The 27,238-nt window shown below is 44.0% G+C and overlaps 2 protein-coding genes across 2 annotated transcripts in view; both read left to right on the top strand.

Moving 5' to 3' along the window:
* LOC138963703 (general transcription factor 3C polypeptide 1-like) overlaps positions 1-20,857 on the top strand; it is a 64,367-nt gene extending 43,510 nt beyond the window's left edge. The window contains exons 28-36 of the mRNA XM_070335549.1: positions 449-565; positions 1,943-2,061; positions 5,846-6,029; positions 8,191-8,325; positions 10,179-10,237; positions 10,789-11,038; positions 12,446-12,680; positions 19,248-20,248; positions 20,834-20,857. Of these exons, the coding sequence (XP_070191650.1) occupies positions 449-565; positions 1,943-2,061; positions 5,846-6,029; positions 8,191-8,325; positions 10,179-10,237; positions 10,789-11,038; positions 12,446-12,680; positions 19,248-20,248; positions 20,834-20,857 (2,124 nt within the window). The remainder of the gene's footprint in view (positions 1-448; positions 566-1,942; positions 2,062-5,845; positions 6,030-8,190; positions 8,326-10,178; positions 10,238-10,788; positions 11,039-12,445; positions 12,681-19,247; positions 20,249-20,833) is intronic.
* Positions 20,858-20,997: 140 nt separating this feature from the next.
* LOC138965455 (general transcription factor 3C polypeptide 1-like) overlaps positions 20,998-27,238 on the top strand; it is a 309,846-nt gene continuing 303,605 nt past the window's right edge. The window contains exon 1 of the mRNA XM_070337611.1: positions 20,998-21,062. Coding sequence (XP_070193712.1) covers positions 21,045-21,062 — 18 coding nt within the window. The 5' untranslated portion in view covers positions 20,998-21,044. The remainder of the gene's footprint in view (positions 21,063-27,238) is intronic.

The following is a 27,238-nucleotide window of genomic DNA, read 5'->3' as shown; positions in this document are numbered from 1 at the left end:
TTTTTTGTATCTTGAACAAGAAATGCCTGTGTGGTGCATATCATAACATTGCGCAACAATTAACATAATTCTGTATGGAACGAGAAAAATGTCACCTTACATCATTGCACAGCTCATCGGGGGGTCCAAATATTTTGTCCAGATTGTTAGAGAAATGTGAAGTCTGTGACCCGCAATAGACAATCTTCAAAAATAACTCTGTCAGGATTTGCAAGCGTTGTGGAAGAGTTGTGCCCCTTACCTCGTATAAACAGGAAACTTGTTGTCGACCAGTTAAAGCCAACGATCACAGCAATGAACTGACTGCTATGTGTAAGGGGCGCAACTCTTCCACAACGCTTGCAAATCCTGACAGAGTTATTTCCGGAAAACGTCTAATGTCCTTTTCAATAGTAAAATACAAGAAACAGTGTTTCAGGATTTACTGACTTTTTTCTTTTCATTGCAGGAACGGTCTGCTGACAAGACAATTTTCAGCATTCAGTCGTTCATCATGCGGCAGATGCACAACCGTGACGTCAGGCTCAACCTGGCTCAGCATCTCATGCGCGTCAGGCAAGACAAGGTGAAGTTACAAGAAGAAGAAAAGAAAAAAAGGAAAAGAGAATGACTGTTTTAAACACATGTGTGTGAGTGGAAATGAATATGTGTGTGTGTGTGTGTGTGTGTGGGGGGGGTTAGAGTGTGTGTGTGTGTGTGGGTGTGTGTGGGGGGGGGTTAGAGAGTGTGTGTGTGTGTGTGTGTGTGTGTGTGTGTGTGTGTGTATGTGCACGTGTGTGTGTCTGTCTGTCTGTCTGTCTGTCTGTCTGTCTGTCTGTCTGTCTGTCTGTCTGTCTGTCTGTCTGTCTGTGTTTGTCTACGCATGTGTGTGTGTGTGCATGTGTGTATGTGTGTGTGTGTCTGTCCAGCCTGTCTGTTTATGTCCGTCTGCATGTGTGTGTTTGTGTGTGTGTGCGTGTGTATGTGCATGCATGTGTGTGTCTGCATGTGTACATGTGTGCTTGTGTGTGTGTGTGTGTGTGTGTGTGTCTGCGTGTGTGTGTGTGTGTGTGTGTGTGTGTGTGCTTTTGCTTTCCTGTTCAAAGAATCCTTTCTTGTCTCAGCTAGCTCTAACATTGCTTGTCTCATTAGTCACTGCCTGATCCTCATCTAAAATCATGGAATTTATTCCCAAGAGTCAATTTTGTGCAGACTCTTCCAAGTGTATCAAAAACTGTTTAGCTAAAGATACCAAACTGACTGTGACAGTCATTTAAAACAGGAATGTAACAAGCATACAGGATTAAAAAACAACCTATCCCCCCCCCCCTTCTTCCTCTCAAAAACAACAACCCACCCCTACCAACCATGCAAACAAACACAAATAGACACCCCCAAAACAACAACCCACCCCTACCAACCATGCAAACAGACACAAATAGACACCCCCAAAACAACAACCCACCCCTACCAACCATGCAAACAAACACAAATAGACACCCCCAAAACAACAACCCACCCCTACCAACCATGCAAACAAACACAAATAGACACCCCCAAAACAACAACCCACCCCTACCAACCATGCAAACAAACACAAATAGACACCCCCAAAACAACAACCCACCCCTACCAACCATGCAAACAGACACAAATAGACACCCCCAAAACAACAACCCACCCCTACCAACCATGCAAACAGACACAAATAGACACCCCCAAAACAACAACCCACCCCTACCAACCATGCAAACAGACACAAATAGACACCCCCAAAACAACAACCCACCCCTACCAACCATGCAAACAAACTCAAATAGACACCCCCAAAACAACAACCCACCCCTACCAACCATGCAAACAGACACAAATAAACACCCCCAAAACAAAACAAACCCACAAGAAAATTAGAAATAAAGAAAAAATGACCCGAAACAATCATATTTGCTGTTTGGCGTTTCAGGAGTTTATGGCCAAGTTTAGCCCGCACGTCATCCGCAGCGACCAAAAGTTGCCCAGCGAGCAGGACTTCTACGCTGTTCTCATGGACATGATGAACGACCTTCTGGACAAGTATCAAGGGTAAACTCATGCTGTTATTATTTGGGGCCCGTGTAGCTCAGGTGGTAGAGCAGTGGACTCGTGATTCTAGGGTTATGGATTCCAATCCAAGCCGGGACAGACAACTTAATGTGCAGACTCAGAGACGGCATCCATGTCCCACCCCTGTGTCACATCAGTGGCATGTAAAAGACCTTGGTCATTGTGCCAGAAGTGCAGGTGGCTGGTTACACCTAAACACACATTCAACTGGGTCTCTCATCTAAAGTCAGGGTAACACCCGGGAACATGGCCCTTATTGCTTTGCCCTGGGGGCATAAAACTGCTCTCTTGCCTTTGTTGTTACATGCCCCTTATTGCTTTGCCCTGGGGGCATAAAACTGCTCTCTTGCCTTTGTTGTTACATGCCCCTTATTGCTTTGCCCTGGGGGCATAAAACTTCTCTCTTGCCTTTGTTGTTACATGCCACTTATTGCTTTGCCATGGGGGCATAAAACTTCTCTCTTGCCTTTGTTGTTACATGCCCCTTATTGCTTTGCCCTGGGGGCATAAAGCTTCTCTCTTGCCTTTGTTGTTACATGCCCCTTATTGCTTTGCCCTGGGGGCATAAAACTGCTCTCTTGCCTTTGTTGTTACATGCCCCTTATTGCTTTGCCATGGGGGCATAAAACTGCTCTCTTGCCTTTGTTGTTACATGCCACTTATTGCTTTGCCATGGGGCATAAAACTTCTCTCTTGCCTTTGTTGTTACATGCCCCTTATTGCTTTGCCATGGGGGCATAACACTTCTCTCTTGCCTTTGTTGTTACATGCCCCTTATTGCTTTGCCATGGGGGCATAAAACTGCTCTCTTGCCTTTGTTGTTACATGCCCCTTATTGCTTTGCCGTGGGGGCATAAAACTTCTCTCTTGCCTTTGTTGTTACATGCCCCTTATTGCTTTGCCATGGGGGCATAAAGCTGCTCTCTTGCCTTTGTTGTTACATGCCCCTTATTGCTTTGCCATGGGGGCATAACACTTCTCTCTTGCCTTTGTTGTTACATGCCCCTTATTGCTTTGCCATGGGGGCATAAAACTGCTCTCTTGCCTTTGTTGTTACATGCCCCTTATTGCTTTGCCATGGGGGCATAAAGCTGCTCTCTTGCCTTTGTTGTTACATGCCCCTTATTGCTTTGCCATGGGGGCATAACACTTCTCTCTTGCCTTTGTTGTTACATGCCCCTTATTGCTTTGCCATGGGGGCATAAAACTGCTCTCTTGCCTTTGTTGTTACATGCCCCTTATTGCTTTGCCATGGGGGCATAAAACTGCTCTCTTGCCTTTGTTGTTACATGCCCCTTATTGCTTTGCCGTGGGGGCATAAAACTGCTCTCTTGCCTTTGTTGTTACATGCCCCTTATTGCTTTGCCGTGGGGGCATAACACTTCTCTCTTGCCTTTGTTGTTACATGCCCCTTATTGCTTTGCCATGGGGGCATAAAACTTCTCTCTTGCCTTTGTTGTTACATGCCACTTATTGCTTTGCCATGGGGGCATAAAACTGCTCTCTTGCCTTTGTTGTTACACGCCCCTTATTGCTTTGCCATGGGGGCATAAAACTGCTCTCTTGCCTTTGTTGTTACATGCCCCTTATTGCTTTGCCATGGGGGCATAAAACTGCTCTCTTGCCTTTGTTGTTACATGCCCCTTATTGCTTTGCCATGGGGGCATAAAACTGCTCTCTTGCCTTTGTTGTTACATGCCCCTTATTGCTTTGCCATGGGGGCATAAAACTGCTCTCTTGCCTTTGTTGTTACATGCCACTTATTGCTTTGCCATGGGGGCATAAAACTTCTCTCTTGCCTTTGTTGTTACATGCCGCTTATTGCTTTGCCATGGGGGCATAAAACTGCTCTCTTGCCTTTGTTGTTACATGCCACTTATTGCTTTGCCATGGGGGCATAAAACTTCTCTCTTGCCTTTGTTGTTACATGCCCCTTATTGCTTTGCCATGGGGGCATAAAACTGCTCTCTTGCCTTTGTTGTTACATGCCCCTTATTGCTTTGCCCTGGGGGCATAACACTTCTTTGCCTGTTGTTGCTTTCTCTCAGCACTGCACCATGCATTATGTGTCTTAGTGGATTTGCTTGAATCTGAAAAATGTGTTCTGGTCCTTGCTCATGGCTGCGTGGTCATCACATAGTCATGTTATAGCATTGTGCAACATTGTGTGACAGCTTAGATGAGACACTTGACTTGGAAAAATTAGTCTTGCTTGGTCTGAGTGGTTGAAAATACAACAAATCTCAATTTCAACCAATCAGACCCAGCGGCTGGGTACCACCTCGTTGGGTGGAAACCAGTTTCTCTTCCTGCACCTGAGCCCTCGATCCCACTGAGGGTCTTCGCTGTCTTCAGTGACAATGGAGATTTCAGAATCCCATGTCTGTTAGACATCAAAACAAAAAGAAAACCTAACAGCAACCAGTTCAGGTAAGCGCTTTATCAAATTTTCGTCCGACGGTCGCTGTCTTCGCCAGGATGGTAAGGATAAGTTAAGAATGATGGCATGCGATGTACAGTGTCTTTACGATTGATGTTACTGGGCTCCCCACGGACGGTAAGGATAAGTTAAGAATGATGGCACGCGATGTACAGTGTCTTTACGATTGATGTTACAGGGCTCCCCTCTTAGTGGGTCCCGGGACCCCCACTTTCAATTTGTAAAGGGTCCATGGACTTCCACTGCAAAATGTTAAAGGGTTCCAAGGGTCCAAAAGGATTGCGTGACCACAATGTTTTATAAGTACACTTGGACTTTCAGCTTTTGGACCCTTGGAACCCTGTACAATTTTGCAGTGGGAGTCCATTGTTTGTCCTGTTTCTATTGTTTCGTCGGGGCCCTAGCTGTTGCTGCGCTAGGTAGCACTGGGTGGTAGGCTAGCCCCCAGCCCAGGGCCTGAAAGTGGGCGCCACGGCAAGTAGCGAAAAGCAATAGCTTGCCTACCAACCCACCCCTTTTTGATTTTCGTCGGTACACTATCCACTTTATCTTTCACTCTAGGGAAAGTAGGCGTACCAACCAAATTGAGGATAGTTGCCCTGTACAGGGATTTTCCTCACTAACTTGAAGAAGAAGAAGAAGTGTATTGTGTACAACAGCTGACGATTGCAGTCTGAAGAGGCGTCTACGGTACACATGATAAAATAAAGGAAATTTAGTGCGGTCCGAGACCCCCTCCATACATTTCTAGTACGTCTTTTCGGCTTCCAGTGCGTATATGATGCAGGGATGATGCAGGGATGATGCAGGGATGATGCAGGGATGATGCAGGGATGATGCAGGGATGATGCAGGGATGATGCAGGGATGATGCAGGGATGATGCGGGGATGATGCGGGGATGATGCAGGGATGATGCAGGGATGATGCAGGGATGCGCACTGTGGGGAGCCCTGTATTACTTGCCTTGTCTGTGTCAGGTTTGAGGAGTGCTTGCACAGGAGTACGGGGCTGAGGGCGGCCACGGTGCAGAGCCTGCAGGACTACGAGCTGCTGGTCTACAGTGTATTTAATATTGATATTACGTCCCATGTCTGTGTCAGGTTTGTGGAGTGCGTGCACAGGAGCACAGGGCAGAGCCTGCAGGGCAGCCTGCAGGACTACGAGCTGCTGGTCTACAGTGTATTTAATATTGATATTACGTCCCATGTCTGTGTCAGGTTTGTGGAGTGCGTGCACAGGAGCACAGGACATAGCCTGCAGGACTACGAGATGCTGGTCTACAGTGTATTTAATATTGATATTACGTCCCATGTCTGTGTCAGGTTTGTGGAGTGCGTGCACAGGAGCACAGGGCTGCGGGCGGCCACTGTGCAGAGTCTGCAGGACTACGAGATGCTGGTCGGCCAGGACCCCCTGCTGTCAGGCACCAAGGAGATCACCGTCCACTGGAAGGACGTCAAGTCTGACCTTGACATTTGGGGTGTCGTTCTGCGCAACTTTCACCTGGTGGGTTATGTTGGTGTTGTTAGGGAGTGGTTGGAAGGACAGGGCTAACACTTTCACCTGGTGGGTTATGTTGGTGTTGTTAGGGAGTGGTTGGAAGGACAGGGCTAACACTTTCACCTGGTGGGTTATGTTGGTGTTGTTAGGGAGTGGTTGGAAGGACAGGGCTAACACTTTCACCTGGTGGGTTATGTTGGTGTTGTTAGGGAGTTGTTGGAAGGACAGGGCTAAAAATTTCACCTGGTGGGTTATGTTGGTGTTGTTAGGGAGTGGTTGGAAGGACAGGGCTAACACTTTCACCTGGTGGGTTATGTTGGTGTTGTTAGGGAATGGTTGGAAGGACAGGGCTAACACTTTCACCTGGTGGGTTATGTTGGTGTTGTTAGGGAGTGGTTGGAAGGACAGGGCTAACACTTTCACCTGGTGGGTTATGTTGGTGTTGTTTGGGAATGGTTGGAAGGACAGGGCTAACACTTTTGAAGTTCTCGCCGGAAATCCAGTTTTTGAAAACTTTTAAAACCGGAAAATCCGGTTTCTTGAAGTAAAAATTTTTTTTTCTTTTTTAGTTTGGATGGTTGATGGAGGAAAAATGTGTATTACTTTATAATTTATTAACATATATTTTGGTACCAGGAGAGGCTGTTCTTTGCCTCTACGTGATAAAATCAAAAAGCCTCAGCTTCTGGGGAGCAACCTGCCGCCGTGGACCCTGGCCTTTCAGGGTTTTCACTTTTTTTTTGTGTTAGCCCTGGAAGGATAAGGATAAGTATAAAATAGGGATACAATATCATATAGTCCTGTGAGGTTACCCCCAATAAAATTTGGGTTGATTTCTCATGGGTGAAAGCGAGCTGCCATTTATTTATTTTTTTCTGTATGCCTGTATTCGTGTATTCGTGTTTCCAAGCCCTGATATTTTTGCTGTGAACTTGGGTTCTTTATCATGCGCTTGCTGTTGGGACACTGAGGAGAGTCTGCACAAAGTTGTCTCATCGAACGCTGAAGAAGATTCTCGAAAATAAATCCCTGCCGAACGTGGGGATCGAACCCACACTGATAGTGACAACTGGTTTTTGAAGCCAGCCCCACTACTGACTGAACTATTCGCCCGCCCCGCAAGAAGTGATGTGAAGTTTTGTTGGCACTAAGGCGCTTGTGAGCCTTTGTGTGTGCTGGTACACTGACATACACACACTTACATGCACACATACAGAAATAATACATGCACCCCCTCACACATGCAGGGTTTCATTTAAATCTGAAAATGTCCCATCACAATTCCCTACAGGGCGTCAAAGGGCGCATTGAGATTACGTACCACTGCGCCACCAAATGTACACTTTACATCGGATTACACACACACACACATTTACAGATAACACGATTTAGCGGCTAATTCTCAGATGGCACCATATTGCACCATTTTGCATCTTTGGTCAAAAACTCGTACAGGCCTCTTTGGCGCTTCTTGCCTTTGACTTTGTCCCATCGGAATTTGGTTGAGGGGAACAAATGTCCCATTGCCTTTTTCTCTTAGGCTTAAACCCTGCACATGTACACATACAGAAATAATACACGCACGCCCTCACACATGTACACACACAGAAATAATACATGCACGCCCTCACACATGTACACACACAGAAATAATACACGTATGCCCTCACACATGTACACACACAGAAATAATACACGCACGCCCTCACACATGTACACACAGAAATAATACACGCACACCCTCACACAAGTACACACACAGAAATAATACACGCACGCCCTCACACATGTACACACAGAGAAATAATACACGCACGTCCTCACACATGTACACACACAGAAATAATACACGCACGCCCTCACACATGTACACACACAGAAATAATACACACATGCCCTCACACATGTACACACAGAAATAATACACGCACGCCCTCACACATGTACACACACAGAAATAATACACGCACGCCCTCACACATGTACACACACAGAAATAATACACGCACGCCCTCACACATGTACACACACAGAAATAATACACGCACGCCCTCACTTATGTACACACACAGAAATAATACACGCACGCCCTCACACATGTACACACACAGAAATAATACATGCACGCCCTCACACATGTACACATGTGTTTTGTGATATTTTGTAGAGCCACATGCTCAGCACGTGGGACAAGCAGAGTCGTAACTACGAGATGTTCGCCACGCTTCGTCAGTACCCAGAAAACATTGTCAGCAACTCATTCAACGAGCTGCTCAACACACGCATGGTGTCCAAGAACAAGGTGAGTTGACCTGGCAGTGGAGCCTCCCTTTTCAGACTCTCCACTTTAAGACTCCCTCCTTTTTAAGACCCTCCTTTCTCAGATGTTCTGTTCATAACCTCTGTAAATTTACCTCCATTTTAAGACTCCCTCCTTTTTAAGACCTCAATTTCTACGATTTCTGAAGGTCTTATAAGGGGGGTTCCAGTGTTCAGTGAAAACCCCACCTTTTATCACCTCGAAACGTCGGAGAAAATCAGTCTCCTGTTTATCAGTGACAAGATATGGTGAGCGAAGCAATCACATGATGTGTGGCACCAGTTCCTGCTGGCGGTGGAAGCAATCACATGATGTGTGGCACCAGTTTCTGCTGGCGGTGGAAGCAATCACATGATGTGTGGCACCAGTTGCTGCTGGCAGTGGAAGCAATCACATGATGTGTGGCACCAGTTGCTGCTGGCGGTGGAAGCAATCACATGATGTGTGACCAGTTGCTGCTGGCGGTGGAAGCAATCACAAGATGTGTGGCACCAGTTCCTGCTGGCGGTGGAAGCAATCGCATGATGTGTGGCACCAGTTGCTGCTGGCGGTGGAAGCAATCACATGATGTGTGGCATCAGTTCCTGCTGGCGGTGGAAGCAATCACATGATGTGTGGCACCAGTTGCTGCTGGCGGTGGAAGCAATCACATGATGTGTGGCAGCAGTTCCCGCTGGCGGTGGAAGCAATCACATGATGTGTGGCAGCAGTTCCCGCTGGCGGTGGAAGCAATCACATGATGTGTGGCAGCAGTTCCCGCTGGTGATGGAAGCAATCACATGATGTGTGACACCAGTTGCTGCTGGCGGTGGAAGCAATCACATGATGTGTGGCACCAGTTCCTGCTGGCGGTGGAAGCAATCGCATGATGTGTGGCACCAGTTGCTGCTGGCGGTGGAAGCAATCACATGATGTGTGGCACCAGTTTCTGCTGGCGGTGGAAGCAATCACATGATGTGTGGCACCAGTTGCTGCTGGCGGTGGAAGCAATCACATGATGTGTTGCACCAGTTCCTGCTGGCAGTGGAAGCAATCACATGATGTGTGGCACCAGTTCCTGCTGGCGGTGGAAGCAATCACATGATGTGTGGCACCAGTTGCTGCTGGCGGTGGAAGCAATCACATGATGTGTGACACCAGTTGCTGCTGGCGGTGGAAGCAATCACATGATGTGTGGCACCAGTTCCTGCTGGCGGTGGAAGCAATCACATGATGTGTGGCACCATTTGCTGCTGGCGGTGGAAGCAATCACATGATGTGTGGCACCAGTTGCTGCTGGCGGTGGAAGCAATCACATGATGTGTGGCACCAGTTCCTGCTGGCGGTGGAAGCAATCACATGATGTGTGGCACCAGTTCCTGCTGGCGGTGGAAGCAGGGGCAGGGGATAGGAACACAGTGGGATTCCCTTGTAAGACCCTCCAGTTTAAGACTCCCCCCTTGTTTACAACCATGTTTTGTTTAGATTTTCTGTTCAGAGCCTCTGTAAGACCTGATTTTGTCAGATTTTTTGATGTCTTTAAAGGGGGTTCCACTGTACATGTTTTTTTGCTGAATCTCTGGTTTCTCCGTTTCATTTTGTTTTAATCTCTTTTTTTGTATGTGGTGTTGGTGGTGTATGTGGTGTTGGTGGTGCTGGTGGTGTTGGTGGTGGGGGTGGTGGTGGTGGTGTATGTGGTGTTGGTGGTGTATGTGGTGGTGCTGGTGGTGTTGGTGGTGGGGGTGGTGTTGGTGGTGTATGTGGTGTTGGTGGTGTATGTGGTGTTGGTGGTGTTTAGTTTTTTGTCTCAACTGTTGAATTTTTCTTGCAAGTTTTTATTTTATTTTTAATTTCAGGGTTTCCCTTACACTGCTCAGAATCCCTATGGCAACAGTCGATTCTTGCTGCATTCAAGGTAAGTGCAGTGTAGTGCAAGAAATGGTTGTGTCTGGCACTTAACTCTTGGTTCTTTTTCCTCTGTGTCCTCTTGTGTGTAGCATGTGTGTGTGTGTGTGTGTGTGTGAATGTGTGTGGGTCCAATCTTAATAACAGCAGCAATACACATTTAAAAACAAATAAACTTTAAATAAATGCAACACAATCACGTACACAATACACAATTCAAATGACTCTATCGTTATCAACAACAATCTCAGATGTTCGCTACACAAATGATGGGACACACACGCACACACCTACGCACTCACACACACAGGCACGTGCGGGCACAAACAAACGCTCAGCAGGGCAAAATACCAAAAGGAAAACCTCTTAACATATGCCAGGCTATTTACAATGCTACACAATGTAAGGGGGAAGAATTATGTTTATTTTCAATTTCAGGGTTTCCCAACTTGCTGTTGTTGTCTGTATTTAGAGCACTTATAGACCTCTTTCTTACTTTGTATTTAATCTTGTTGATTAACTGTGTGACGATCGACCTGACCTGTTCATTTGCTTTCGTAGACATTTGCTGTGCAAGACCCAGAACAACTGCCCTGAAGACCTCTGCACCACTGGCATTGAACTGCTCCTCTCTATCGCCGCCAAACAAAAGCTTGCCGCAGAAACATCACGAAGAGGTCAAGCTGAAGGTCAAACTGCAAGCACAAGTCAAGGTCAGGAAGGTGACAAGGAAGTATTCTGTGAGCTGCCTCAAGGGATTGCGACTCCCGGTCACTTGGCTGTGGCCATTGGTTTGACCGCCACAAGAAAGGTAGAGTTATGCTTGATACTAACCTGGCAACACATACGATTTCATTGTATTTTGTACGCGTGATTGTCTAGAATACGATCAGTACGGTCAGTGGAAAAAAAATACAAGAAGAAAAATTCCTGGACTACTTTTCTTCACAAGCACAGATATACTTGAATGAATCACATCCGTTTCTGTTCTAGCAGTAGAACTCATTATCCTTTATAAGGCAATGTGAGGCACTAAAATTACCAAAATTAAACTTGAAGAATACATGGAATAACTTAGTTTTCTGGGTAGTTATTGAAGTGACTATTATTATGAAAATAAAAAATTGTGAATACTAAATGACATAGACTGCCGTTGCTATGGAAACTGGCTTAAAAAGCGCCATATTGGATTTCTAGGAAATGGTTTTACCGCAACATCATACATCAGAAATGCATAATATTTGGCACAAAGATACATATGACTTATATCTATAGAACGATATTTTGACAAAAGACTACAGTTGAATTTAAATTCATTTTTGAAATAAGGATTAATGAATATGCGGTTAGAAATTCATTGATCCTTATTACAAAAAATTATTTAAATTCAACTGTAGTCTTCAGTGAAAATGTTGTTCTATTTGATTGTATATGTACAAGTCATGTGTATCCTTGTGCCAAATATTATGCATTTCTGACGTATGATGTTGCTGTAAAACCGTTTCCTATAAATCCAATATGGCGGTTGTTTCCATAGCAACAGCAGTCTGTGTCCATTAGTATTTACATGGGGCGGGGATGTAGCTCAGTCGGTAGCGCGCTGGATTTGTATCCAGTTGGCCGCTGTCAGCGTGAGTTCGTCCCCACGTTCGGCGAGAGATTTATTTCTCAGAGTCAACTTTGTGTGCAGACTCTCCTCGGTGTCCGAACACCCCCGTGTGTACACGCAAGCACAAGACCAAGTGCGCACGAAAAAGATCCTGTAATCCATGTCAGAGTTCGGTGGGTTATAGAAACACGAAAATACCCAGCATGCTTCCTCCGAAAACGGCGTATGGCTGCCTAAATGGCGGGGTAAAAAACGGTCATACACGTAAAATTCCACTCGTGCAAAAAACACGAGTGAACGTGGGAGTTTCAGCCCACGAACGCAGAAGAAGAAGAAGAAGAAGTATTTACATTTTTTTCATTTATTTTTATGTCTCTTCAATATCTACCCAGAAAACTAGGTTATTCCATGTATTCTCCAAGTTTCATTTTACTGCCGCACATTACCTTCACTTTCCACAGATACACCTGAAGGAATCACATATCACTGTTTCTGATCCAGAAATGGAACTCTCACATTCTTATTTACCTTTCCACAGATGCACTTGAAGGAATCACAGCATTGTTTTGGTTCTAGCAGTAAGACTCATTGACCTTCACCTTTCCACAGATTCGCCTGAAGGTGGAGATGGGGCCCAACATGGTTCACTTTGGCAGCGACGTCTCCAGCATGGTGCTCAACAAGCCAGACTCTGGAGGGCAGAAAACAAGCATGAAACGGAAGCAAACTTTGTCTGGACACAAGCCCAACACAGGCAGTTATGGTGAGGATGACCCGGTCAGGGCGGAGACAGTGACCGCTACCCAGGAAGGTGTGCCAGCGAAGAAAGCCAGGACCGACGAAGGTGAGCTGCTAATGTGACTTTTGTTGTTGAGGTTGTAAAAAAGATACATACTATCAAGATTAAAAAACAAACTATATAATTTTTGGTTTTAAATGTCTCTTTTTGACACTCCCTTTCGTCAAAAGCCAAACAAAGTTTGAAAAGATCACATAACGTGAATCATGGTGTTGCCTACAAAGTTTGAAAAGATCACATAACGTGAATCATGGTGTTGCCTACAAAGTTTGAAAAGATCACATAACGTGAATCATGGTGTTGCCTACAAAGTTTGAAAAGATCACATAACGTGAATCATGGTGTTGCCTACAAAGTTTGAAAAGATCACATAACGTGAATCATGGTGTTGCCTACAAAGGTTGAAAAGATCACATAACGTGAATCATGGTGTTGCCTACAAAGGTTGAAAAGATCACATAACGTGAATCATGGTGTTGCCTACAAAGTTTGAAAAGATCACATAACGTGAATCATGGTGTTGCCTACAAAGGTTGAAAAGATCACATAACGTGAATCATGGTGTTGCCTACAAAGTTTGAAAAGATCACATAACGTGAATCATGGTGTTGCCTACAAAGTTTGAAAAGATCACATAACGTGAATCATGGTGTTGCCTACAAAGTTTGAAAAGATCACATAACGTGAATCATGGTGTTGCCTACAAAGTTTGAAAAGATCACATAACGTGAATCATGGTGTTGCCTAGAAAGTTTGAAAAGATCACATAACGTGAATCATGGTGTTGCCTACAAAGTTTGAAAAGATCACATAACGTGAATCATGGTGTTGCCTACAATTTTTGTCACTTCTTCTGCATGGCTCTGAATTAACAAAGAATTTTCAGACCAAAGTTTGTTTCGGTGACTTCAAATATTAACAGTAGAAAATTAATGGTAAGGTCACCGCCAGGCTGTGCATGTCTAGGTATAGTATATCATTAATGTGTTGCGGGTACAGTCGAACCAACGATGAAAGGTCACCGCCAGGCTGTGTATGTCTAGGTATAGTATATCATTAATGTGTTGCGGGTACAGTCGAACCAACGATGAAAGGTCACCGCCAGTATGTTTTAGTCACCATGAACAGAGGAAGAAAAGAAGCATGACACAAGCATGACACAAGCATGACACAAGCATGACACAAGCATGACACAAGCATGACACAAGCATGACACAAGCATGACACAAACATGACACAAGCACGACACAAGCATGACACAAGCATGACACAAGCATGACACAAGCATGACACAAGCATGACACAAGCATGACACAAGCATGACACAAGCATGACACAAGCATGACACAAGCATGACACAAGCATGACACAAGCACGACACAAGCATGACACAAGCATGACACAAGCATGACACAAGCACGACACAAGCATGACACAAGCATGACACAAGCATGACACAAGCATGACACAAGCACGACACAAGCATGACACAAGCACGACACAAGCATGACACAAGCACGACACAAGCATGACACAAGCATGACACAAGCATGACACAAGCATGACACAAGCATGACACAAGCATGACACAAGCATGACACAAGCATGACACAAGCATGACACAAGCATGACACAAGCATGACACAAGCATGACACAAGCACGACACAAGCACGACACAAGCATGACACAAGCATGACACAAGCATGACACAAGCATGACACAAGCATGACACAAGCATGACACAAGCACGACACAAGCATGACACAAGCATGACACAAGCATGACACAAGCATGACACAAGCAGACACAAACAGGACACAAGCATGACACAAGCATGACACAAGCACGACACAAGCAGACACAAACAGGACACAAGCATGACACAAGCATGACACAAGCACGACACAAACATGACACAAGCACGACACAAGCATGACACAAGCATGACACAAGCATGACACAAGCATGACACAAGCACGACACAAGCATGACACAAGCATGACACAAGCATGACACAAGCATGACACAAGCACGACACAAGCATGACACAAGCATGACACAAGCATGACACAAGCATGACACAAGCATGACACAAGCACGACACAAGCATGACACAAGCATGACACAAGCATGACACAAGCATGACACAAGCATGACACAAACACGACACAAACACGACACAAGCATGACACAAGCATGACACAAGCACAACACAAGCATGACACAAGCATGACACAAGCACGACACAAGCATGACACAAGCATGACACAAGCATGACACAAGCATGACACAAGCATGACACAAGCATGACACAAGCATGACACAAGCATGACACAAGCACAACACAAGCATGACACAAGCACGACACAAGCATGACACAAGCATGACACAAGCATGACACAAGCACGACACAAGCATGACACAAGCATGACACAAGCATGACACAAGCACGACACAAGCATGACACAAGCACGACACAAGCATGACACAAGCATGACACAAGCACGACACAAGCATGACACAAGCACGACACAAGCATGACACAAGCACGACACAAGCATGACACAAGCATGACACAAGCATGACACAAGCACGACACAAGCATGACACAAGCACGACACAAGCATGACACAAGCACGACACAAGCATGACACAAGCATGACACAAGCACGACACAAGCATGACACAAGCACGACACAAGCATGACACAAGCATGACACAAGCATGACACAAGCATGACACAAGCATGACACAAGCAGACAAGCATGACACAAGCATGACACAAGCATGACACAAGCATGACACAAGCATGACACAAGCATGACACAAGCATGACACAAGCATGACACAAGCATGACACAAGCATGACACAAGCACGACACAAGCATGACACAAGCATGACACAAGCACGACACAAGCATGACACAAGCATGACACAAGCATGACACAAGCATGACACAAGCACGACACAAGCATGACACAAGCATGACACAAGCACGACACAAGCATGACACAAGCATGACACAAGCACGACACAAGCACGACACAAGCATGACACAAGCATGACACAAGCATGACACAAGCATGACACAAGCATGACACAAGCACGACACAAGCATGACACAAGCATGACACAAGCATGACACAAGCATGACACAAGCATGACACAAGCACGACACAAGCATGACACAAGCATGACACAAGCATGACACAAGCATGACACAAGCATGACACAAGCATGACACAAGCATGACACAAGCATGACACAAGCATGACACAAGCATGACACAAGCATGACACAAGCATGACACAAGCATGACACAAGCATGACACAAGCAGACAGGCAGACAGATGCACAAAACTAAAAAGCAAAACAACAGATGTTAGTTTATGGAACTTTTCATGAGCGGGAATACAGAATCATCACAGTACTGGGACCTCATGGCGTTTAAAATGACCAAACAGAAAGATAATGACGATGAGCACAAAACTTAATTTGTTTTTTCAACAGAACAGCTCTCAGCACAAATGACTGTCTGGAAGTGAGAGGCATGGCAAGACCAGCACACACAAGAAAAGTAGATGTCCGAGTCGACCGGTCCACAAAGGGCTTGTCTTAAAAAAGCAACCACTTTGTGCTTATATATGGGTGCGTCTCAGAAACTGATCCTTTTGTGTGTGCCATAATCAAATTAGCCCACAATTGAAACATACTGAATTTTAAATCATGATATTGGTATGTTTGAGAAGTAAAATGAATAAAGAAATAGTACAAACAAAACTGAGTATTTTGCATGATTATTATGAAGGTTGTTTTGCGAAAGAAATGATTAAATGCGTCAAAAATGAAGGTCTGATCTGTGACATGAACCATCAACTAGTTTTGTACCTCACTACAAGAATCGTTTAGAATGTCCAAGGACTGCTATTTTTGTTATGTGTGTTTGGTTTAAGTGTACTTGACAGTTGAAATGTTATTTTGTCCACAGAATTGTTTTTTTAAACGAAATTAATCGCTTGAAAGTTTGCCATCACTGTCGTAACATATGTTTCCGCACGCGTGCAACAGCAACAAGTCCTAAATTTGAACTTTAGAATTTGCATATTCATTTTCAACACGATCTTGACATGAAAGGGCATAGAAAATCGCTAAGCTAAATGTTATTTAAGTATTATTTTCTCAAAATTGCATCTGCAAACTAAGTTGAAAGTTGCGCAATATGACATGCTTCTTCAAAATTCCGTTACGATGGTGAACGGTTTTGCAAATAATGTTCAGAGTTTTGAAGAAAGATTAGAACTATTTTGCGCGTAGTGACTTAGAGGTGCGGGTGACTACGCATGCGCAGTTACAGAGAGAAATAGTTCAGCTTCCAGCAGCGAAGAAAGATTTCGAGAATGTTTCCGAAGTCTGTGATTTTGTTACGACAGTGATCAACACCCAAGGTTCTTAAGAAAAGGTGAGTTTTTGCTGCTATGATATTCTATGAAGTGAAAAATTAGGCTACACATTTGTTAATAATAGTTTTTCTTTCGATTTCACGTAGTCAAAACTTGACTAAATGTTTTAACATAGAGGGGGAATCGAAACGAGGGTCGTGGTGTATGTGTGTGTGTGTGTCTGTTTGTCTGTGCGTGTGTGTGTGTAGAGCGATTCAGACTAAACTACTTGACCGATCTTTATGAAATTTGACATGAGAGTTCCTGGGTATGATATCCCCGGACGTTTTTTTCTTTTTTTCGACAAATACTTTTGATGACGTCATATCCGGCTTTTTGTAAAAGTTGAGGCGGCACTGTCACACCCTCATTTTTCAATTAAATTGATTGAAATTTGTGTAAAGCAATCTTCGACGAAGGCCGGACTTCGGTATTGCATTTCAGCTTGGTGGCTTAAAAATTAATTAATGACTTTGGCCATTAAAAATCTGAAAATTGTAATATTTTTTTTTTTATATATAAAACGATCCACATTTACGTTCATCTTATTTTACATCATTTCCTGATTCCAAAAACATATAAATATGTTATATTTGGATTAAAAACAAGCTCTGAAAATTAAAAATATAAAAAATTATGATCAAAATTAAATTTCCGAAATCCATTTAAAGGAACGGTAAGTGTCAATGTTTTCTTTAATTGTAAAAGTTGTATGTTCAATGGAATGGTAAGTCTGAACAAAATAATTACTTTATTTTGTTTTTAGCCAGTGAATGTGGATGCATCAAAATCTTGATAGACATTAAACAAATTCATGTTAGTGAAACTAGTACACATATTGCATCAATCTTTAGTTGAAATCGCAGGTACTTGCATGTTTCAGGTGCAAGAGATTCGACCTGATGAACTGGTGGTAACGTTCCTTCGAAGGAAACCGGAGGGGAACTACTATTGCTTTCCAGGGATCGATGATATTTCCTTAGTCCCTACATCTGATGCAACCATGATTCGTGACCCCACCTTCAATGCCAGGGGGCATTATTTCTTTTAAAATAAATTAATTAACTGCAAGTGGCAACTGTTCTATATGTAACCAATGCCTTTGGTTTATTGTCTCAACAATTGAATGAACCACTTTTGAACATTTGCATTCTTCATGTCAAACCTTATAATACATGTCTGGTTGTTCGTTTCCGAGTTACGTGGGTGATGAACTTTTCATTAATGTTTCTCTTTTTTGGGGCCAAGTTTGCTTGATTTTGTCCAGCTTTTTTTCTTTCTGTTCCTGTTTTAGTGTTTGGCATTTTACCTAAGAAGAATCTGGTTGCAAAATCAGCTTCATTTAGTAAAGTTTGTGGGAAAAAGCATAACCGTTTCTTTGTTACAAAAGTGATGTTTCCATGTTACATCGGTGACCATTTTGCATTCTTTTGGGATAACTTTCTAACATTTTGTCTTAGAGCAACAAATCTTTGTATATATGCTATTGTGAAGGTTAAATGTCAATAAGACTGAATGAATGCCATGTATCAACATGTTCTGATCAGGATATCATTAATTAATTTTCATTTTTGTATTGAAATTTTGACGAATGCATGGAACTTTGAAAAAAACATTATTTTGTTGTTTGCATGTAGTCATTTCATATTGAACTCTATAATGGCTTGTGATTCAACAATAATAACTGAATAAAAGTCGTTTTCAGCCTTATAAATGCAGTTTTTTTGTCTTTTATTTTTTCCATGTTACACGGGTGATTTTGCACACATGGTCCAAATAATGCTCAATATATGGCAAACTAAAGGCAATGTTATATTTTTTCTTGTTTAAACTGAAAAGGTACACCCTGAGAAGTGTGTAAATAGTATTATCAAAGTTTTCTGGGAAGATTTTACTTTTGGTGATAATGTCACAAACAGAGGACGAGATTCTGAGACGCACCCATATACCAATACCCTTGTAAATAAAAAAAATGTTCGGGGATATGATACCCAGGACGTCTTATGTCAAAGTATCATGAAGATCGGTCCAGTAGTTTTCTCTGAATCGCTCTACACAGACACACACACATACACCACGACCCTCGTCTCGATTCCTGGTCTATGTTAAAACATTTAGTCAAAACTTGACTAACTGTAAAAATTGTCATTGTCGTTGTCACTACATTGCAGGTAGCTCAAGTGGTGCTGCCAGCACTCTCATTGCTGAGACGTCTCAGTCCCAAGGACAAGCCAGAGGAGAGAAACGCCCCGCCCCTGATGACAGCTCTGACGAGCAATCCTCAAGCAAGCAATTAAAACCATCTACCGCTGATGATGAAACTACTGCCACAACTGACAGCTCAGTCAATCAGAATCTACTCCCACGAGACGCCATGGCTGGCATTGAGAAAGACGCAGACGGGCTGCTGAAGCTGAAGGGAGACGTAGTATCGGTGACCTTCACCCCTTGGGAGGAAGGCAAGGAGTCGACCCCAGAGATGGGCGACATATCGGCCAACAACTCCAGGGCGTCCTACAGCCTTGTACAGCTGCGACGCATCATTCCCGAGTCTTTCCTCAACCCGTCCAACAAACCTAACGTCACACGGGTCACCATCCACCTCTCGAAAGTCGCCGTCAGTTTGAAGAACTGCGACGGAGTGTCTTCCTCGCCCACCGAGGATCATGTCACCTCTGCCACAATGACCCCTGTAGAGCAAGGTGAAACCTCACGCTCTCAAGGTCCAGTGCACCTTCAGCCTAACTCTGGCGATGGCTCTGTGAATTCGGAGGACGGCCAAGGAGCCTCTTCCTCGGTTACTGGAGATCATGTCCCCTCTGCCACTACGACCCCAGTGGAGCAAGGCCAAAGCTCTCGCTCTGAAGTTCCAGTGGATCATGCCTACTGCGGTGCTACGACTCTAGTGGAGCAAGGTGTAACTTCCCTCTTTGAGGAACGAGTTTGGATCAAGCCCAGCCAGTCAGACACCAGTGACATCTTTGTCAAGTCCGAGGTGCTGAAAGCCATCGTCCAGGAGCAGACCAAGCTCCTGCCCTTCACCGTGGACATGAACGCCTTCTGGGAGGGCGCCAGGCAAGACCTGGACGGGGAAGGCTTGAAGATCTGCAGGCAGCTGTATGTGGAGATTCTACGTGGAGGAGCTCTGGGTTTGACTTGGCAGCAGATGCAGGTGAGGGAGGGAGGGAGGGAGGGAGGGAGGGAGGGAGGGAGGGAGGGAGGGAGGGAGGGAAGGAGGGAGCTTGAAGACCTGCAGGCAGCTGTATGTGAGATTCTACATGGAGGAGCTCTGGGTTTGACTTGGCAGCAGATGCAGGGAGGGAGGGAGGGAGGGAGGAGGAAGAAGGGGTAGCGAAGTGCGGGGGTGGGGGTGGTGATTTATGGGGAGTTAGGGCAGAATAACCTTAAATGGAGGCAGACACGACGGGCGCAATGGCCTAGTGAACAAGACGCTGACCTCCAAAACGGAAGTTCGTGGGTTCGAATCCCGGCCGCGCCTGGTGGGGTAAGGGGGGGAGATTTTTCTGATCTCCCAGGGCAACTAATGTGCAAACCTGCTAATGCCTTATCGCCCTCCGTGTGGACACGCAAGCACAAGACCAAGTGCGGGGTGAAAACGGTCATACTTGTAAAAGCTGTGGAAGTTTCAGCCCATGAACGAAGAAGAAGAAGCGGCTTTCAAGCGTATTGTGATGATCAGCGTGTGTGTGTGTGTGTGTGTGTGTTTGTTAAATCCAGCCTTCTAATGACATTTCAGGTAAAAGCAAAAAGGGACAAGTGAAACACGTAGTGACTATATGAAAACATTAAAACTGTCCAGCTTTGTATGGTGACATATTGCCGAATGTTGGATAAGAAGTGAGAAGAAAAAAGTGTGTTAGTGGAAAGCATAGCAGGTTTCTTTTGTTCTATAATTGCAGGCCACACTGACCGTATCGGACGAACTCTTGTACACGTGTCTTCAACGCATGATGAGTGACGATGTTGTGAGTACTTGGGTAGTGTGCTGTCTTTGCACCATTGTCTGTCTGTCATGTCTGCTGTTTGCAGCTGTGTGTGTGTGTGTGTGTGTGTGTGTGTGTGTGTGTGTGTGTGTGAGTGTGTGTGCATGCATGCGTGCATGTGTGTATGTGCGTGTGTGTGTGTGTGTGTGTGTGTGTGTGTGTGTGTGTGTGTGTGCGCGTGCATGCGAGTGTGGGTGTGCGTGAGTGCGTGTGTGTGTGCGTGAGTGTGTGTGTGTGTGTGTGTGTGGTGTGTGTGTGGTGTGTGTGTGTGTATGTGTATGTGTGTATGTGTGTGTGTGTGGGATAGTTCATGGTTCCTGATTTGCCATGCACCTCTTATCATTATGAACTGATCGTGATATATATCTGTTGACTATTTGCCATGCACCTCTTATCATTATGAACTGATCGTGATATATATCTGTTGACTATTTGCCATGCACCTCTTATCATTATGAACTGATCGTGATATATATCTGTTGACTATTTGCAGTGTTTACATCCCATGTTATTCTGCACTCTCTTGTTCCATGTGTTTTTGTTGTTACTCTTACATCACTGTGTGTGTGTGTGTGTGTGATTACTTGCGTAAAGGAATACTTTGCATTCCATCAAACTGACTTTCGCTGCATGGAAGTTTCATTGGTTTTTGCTGCAAGTCACTTGAAAGTACATGTACTGGAGATTTGAAGAATGGGAAATAGGTGAGTACAAACATGTGTTCTCTTTTTATCTTGCATGTTCCAGGATCATATTGATTGATATGGAATATTTGTGAGTGTGTGTGTGTGTGTGCGTGTGTGTGTGTGTGTGTGTGTGTGTGTGTGTGTTGGGGGTTACATACATGTACAAGTGTGTTTGTGGAAATGAATGAGTATGTGTGTGCGTGTCAGTGTGTGTGTGTGTGCGTGCGTGCGTGCGTGTGTGTGTGTGCGTGCGTGCGTGTGTGTGTGTGTGTGTGTGTGTGTGTGTGTGTGTGTATTTTGAATAGCGTTTGTGTCCTTTTGCCAATTTAACGTTAATAAAAGATATTTCTTTCGTTTCAGAATATGCAGGTTTTCAGAAGAGGAGAAATGAGTAATGTTATTCAAGAACAGAAAAAAGCAAATACAGAGATTATCCATTTTAACTAAAGATAATGACATTGTTCCATACATAAATGTGACTTGGTTTTAAATCAAGAGAGTGATAGAGCCAAAAATCAAAGGGAAAGTTAGTAAATCTCGCAGTTTTCATGGAAGTCATATAATTGTTATTTTCAGAGCTAAGGAGCTTTGCCTTAGTTTCTGTACAAAGCACAATTTCTTTGTAAAACCTTTTAACAAATATTCAAGACTCTTTAGCCTCAGGCAAACCTCAGACTTGCAAGAGTTTTGAATGGCTGTTTTTCTCCAGACGACTTACTGAGGCAAGCCTATGATTTGAGGAACTCTGAGACCTCCATTTGGGAGCTGTCACTTCTCATTTCCGTATACATCAAGAAAAGATTTAAAAAGTGTTGGGCTAGTTTACTCCAGACAAAACCAAGTATACCTTTGAAAAGAGAAGTCGATCGTGAAGGTGAAAGCTTTATTGTTCAAGGTTGACTCAAAATGCACATATGGTTCTGTCTTTTTCTAATTCAGCAAAGCTGTAGTCCTTGATGACTATACAAATACAATTACAGCGATTGAAATATTAGCTGTTGAACAGAAAACTGCATAGAGATATAAAAACCACAAGGAAAAGAAACGCAATCCGATTAACAGAACTTAGTTCTTAAACATCTACCAAACTGCACACAAGAAGAATTTAACAACGAAAAGGAAAACCTAAACTAGGGACGACAGCATTCCTTTTTCTGCCTGGACAATGAAGGAGATGACGATGATGATGATGATGGTGGACCTATATTTTCCAAGGATAGAGGTTTAAGGCTACGCTATACGGGTGAAAAAAGAAGAATATTTGCAGTAAAAGTGTTTTTGGTGACGAATGAGCGAAGAGGCCAACAGCTGTGGAAATAGAACTGGGCTTATTGCACGTGCTTCCAGCAGGACATGAGAATCTAGGGAAACACAGGTGTTCAGCAGGACATGAGAATCTAGGGAAACACAGGTGTCCAGCAGGACATGAGAATCTAGGGAAACACAGGTGTTCAGCAGGACATGAGAATCTAGGGAAACACAGGAGACCAACAGGTGTGGAAGGGACAGGGTTAATTGTACGTGTTTCCAGCAGGACATCAGAATCAGGGAAACACAGGTGGCGAGAAATAGGAGAACCGGCCATCAAAGTGAAAGAAGCAGAACATTGGCAGTGAAAGTGTTTTTTGGTGACGAGTGAGAAAAGAGACCAACAGGTGTGGAAGGGACAGGGTTAATTGCACGTGCGTCCAGCAGGACATCAGGCTCCACGGGAACACAGGTGACCAGAAAGAAGAGGGCCGGCGACCAGGAAGGAAAGAAGGAAGGACGGAAGGAAGGAGGAAATGCGAGGAGGACCTGGTCGATGATGCAAGATCGAAGGCGTTGGAGGTGAGTGAAAATGGTGTGGTTTTTGTTCAGTTTTTGTGTTGTTGTTTGACTGTTGTAATGTTTGCTAGTGTGCAGCGTAATACTGTCTTCCTTCCCATTCTCGGGTACACGGGTATAGATATATGTGTTTTTTGGTCAAGTTTCGGTGTTGATTTTTGTTCAGTTCTTGGTGTTGTTGTTTGACTGTTGTGATGTTTGCTCGTCATTGGTTAGCAGCGTATTACTGTCTTTTCTCCCATTCTTATGTACACGGGTATAAATATGTGTGTTTTTTGTTCAGTTTCTGTGTTGATTTTTGTTCTGTGATTTGTGTCGTTGTTTGACTGTTGTCATGTTTGCTCGTCATCAGTGTGCAGCGTATTACTATCTTCTCTCCCATTCTTATGTACTCGGAAGTAAATCATGTGTTTTTGCCAGTTTTAATGTTTACTCATCACTGTTGCGCAACACATTACTGAATTCTTTCCTAGTCACCCCCCCCCCCCCCCCCCCCCCCCCCTCTGTTTTTATTCCTCCTCTGTCATTTTTCCTTCTCCGCTTCTTCTCCATTATCTTCTCCTGTTAAAATTCATGAACATGAATATTCTGTCTTCTGATATAACAGCTGCACCGGTACGTCATCCAATAACTCATTTCTTTTCTGAGAAGATGTGTCCTTTAAAAAAACCAAAAGTTGTTATTTTATTCTGTCTTCTGATATTTCAGCTGCACCTGTACGTCATCCAATAACTCATTTGTTTTCTGAGAAGATGTGTCGAAGTTTGCCATTTTGGCATTTGGAATCCCCTTCGACCTTCTCCGATTTTACACTTATGTTCGTGTTTGTTCGTCTGTATGTCATCCAAAAACTCATTTCTTTCCGAAGAAGATTTGTCAAAGTTTGCCATTTTTGCACTTGGGATCCCATTCAACCTTCTCCGATGTCATCTTTTGTTCCTGTTTCTTCACCCCCTGCCTCTATTCTATCATTTTGTTTGTTTGTTTGTTTGTTTGCTTAACGCCCAGCCGACCGCGAAGGGCCATATCAGGGCGGTGCTGCTCTGACATATAACGTGCGCCACACACAAGACAGAAGTCGCAGCACAGGCTTCATGTCTCACCCAGTCACATTATTCTGACACCGGACCAACCAGTCCTAGCACTAACCCCATAATGCCAGATGCCAGGCGGAGCAGCCACTAGATTGCCAATTTTAAAGTCTTAGGTATGACCCGGCCGGGGTTCGAACACACGACCTCCCGATCACGGGGCGGACGCCTTACCACTAGGCCAACCGTGCCGGTTTATCATTTTGTTGGTGGACACCTTTTCTCTATTTTAAGATGAAGGATACATTTGACAACTATTGCCCAATCATTGTTGTCATTGTGAAATACAATACACCTTTTCTCCATTTTAAGATGAAGGATACATTTGACAACTATTGCCCAATCATTGTTGGCATTGTGAAATACAATACATCTTTTCTCCATTTTAAGATGAAGGATACATTTGACAACTATTGCCCAATCATTGTTGGCATTGTGAAATACAATACATCTTTTCTCTATTTTAAGATGAAGGATACATTTGACAACTATAATTGCCCAATCATTGTTGGCATTGTGAAATACAATACATCTTTTCTCCATTTTAAGATGAAGGATACATTTGACAACTATTGCCCAATCATTGTTGGCATTGTGAAATACAATACATCTTTTCTCCATTTTAAGATGAAGGATACGTTTGACAACTATTGCCCAGTCATTGTTGGCATTGTGAAATACAATACACCTTTTCTCTATTTTAAGATGAAGGATACATTTGACAACTATTGCCCAATCATTGTTGGCATTGTGAAATACAATACATGTGTTCTCTATTTTAAGATGAAGGATACATTTGACAACTATTGCCCAATCATTGTTGCCATTGTGAAATACAATACACCTTTTCTCCACACAATTTTAGAAGCACGTGTCATCTTAAAACGTGTGCTGTAGAAAGAATAAAAACCTCTAGTGATGAAATTCCATCCACAGATGCAGATTGAAATATTAATGATAAAGGTAAAAACACAACAACAAACAAAGATAGAAGGGGATTGGGTGAATGAATTCTAGAAGAAAGGTCAGCAGATCCTATTACCCAGGTCATTGGAACTGTGCAGAAATCATTGCTGCCTTTTTGTGGGACAGGCATGTTGTGTTTTTAGCCTGCTTTAGGACTGTCTGATGGTGTCTGGAAAGGCAGGAGAAGAACACGAATTTTCTCAACATTCGCACATATGCATACCCTCCTTAAAAATACGATACATTGACAGAAAATAACAAAGATAGTGAGGTAAAGATCAAGCCAAAGTCATTGTAAAAATGAAGATAACTAAAATCGTTCTCGTCAGTATGTATTATAAATAGCTGTCGTATGTACTACCGCATGGTTATGTATGTAAAACGCTTTAAAGAATTACAAGTGAGTACTAAAGCAAGCTCTCTCTGTCTCTCTCTGTCTCTATCTCTCACTTACTTTCTCTCTCACACACCCACACACGTACGCATGTACGCACGCACGCACGCACGCACGCACGCACGCCAGCACGTACACTGACACACACACACACACACACACACACACACACACACACACACACACATGCACGCACATGCACACACACACACCAGAGAGAGAGAGAGAGAGAGAGAGAGAGAGAGAGAGAGGTTTGGTTCTTATCTGGATTTTTGGGGCTCTTTTGACGTGCTGGACAAATTTACTATGAGTATTTATTTTGTGTTGCGCTTTGATTCCCCCTGTTGACGACACATCAGCATTCCACTGCCAGGGTTTGTTGACGCTTTGCAAAGTCAAAGTGAGGGAAATCGCAGTACCGTGCAGCATTAACCACACCTGAATCAGTGCCAAATCCAAACGCAACTATAGCAGTGACAAAAGCAGACGAAAACCTATCTACCTGTTTGCCCTCACGTTTTCTTGTGCCTTCTCCTCAGCTTCCTCATTTTCATCCTTCTTTGTTACTCGTCCTCCTTTCCCTCTCCCCTCCATTTCATCCTTCTTTGTTACTCGTCCTCCTTTCCCTCTCCCCTCCATTTCATTCTTCTTTGTTACTCGTCCTCCTTTACCTCTCCCCTCCATTTCACCCTTCTTTGTTACTCGTCCTCCTTTCCCTCTCCCCTCCATTTCACCCTTCTTTGTTACTCGTCCTCCTTTCCCTCTCCCCTCCATTTCATTCTTCTTTGTTACTCGTCCTCCTTTCCCTCTCTCCTCCATTTCACCCTTCTTTGTTACTCGTCCTCCTTTCCCTCTCCCCTCCATTTCACCCCTCTTTGTTACTCGTCCTCCTTTCCCTCTCCCCTCCATTTCACCCCTCTTTGTTACTCGTCCTCCTTTCCCTCTCCCCTCCATTTCACCCCTCTTTGTTACTCGTCCTCCTTTACCTCTCCCCTCCATTTCACCCTTCTTTGTTACTCGTCCTCCTTTCCCTCTCCCCTCCATTTCACCCTTCTTTGTTACTCGTCCTCCTTTACCTCTCCCCTCCATTTCATTCTTCTTTGTTACTCGTCCTCCTTTACCTCTCCCCTCCATTTCACCCTTCTTTGTTACTCGTCCTCCTTTACCTCTCCCCTCCATTTCACCCCTCTTTGT

This window comes from Littorina saxatilis, linkage group LG4 (genome assembly GCF_037325665.1).
Source record: "Littorina saxatilis isolate snail1 linkage group LG4, US_GU_Lsax_2.0, whole genome shotgun sequence".
Classification (NCBI taxonomy): domain Eukaryota; kingdom Metazoa; phylum Mollusca; class Gastropoda; order Littorinimorpha; family Littorinidae; genus Littorina; species Littorina saxatilis.
The sequence above is the reverse complement of the archived record's forward strand: the minus strand, read 5'-3'. Positions and strand labels throughout refer to the sequence as shown.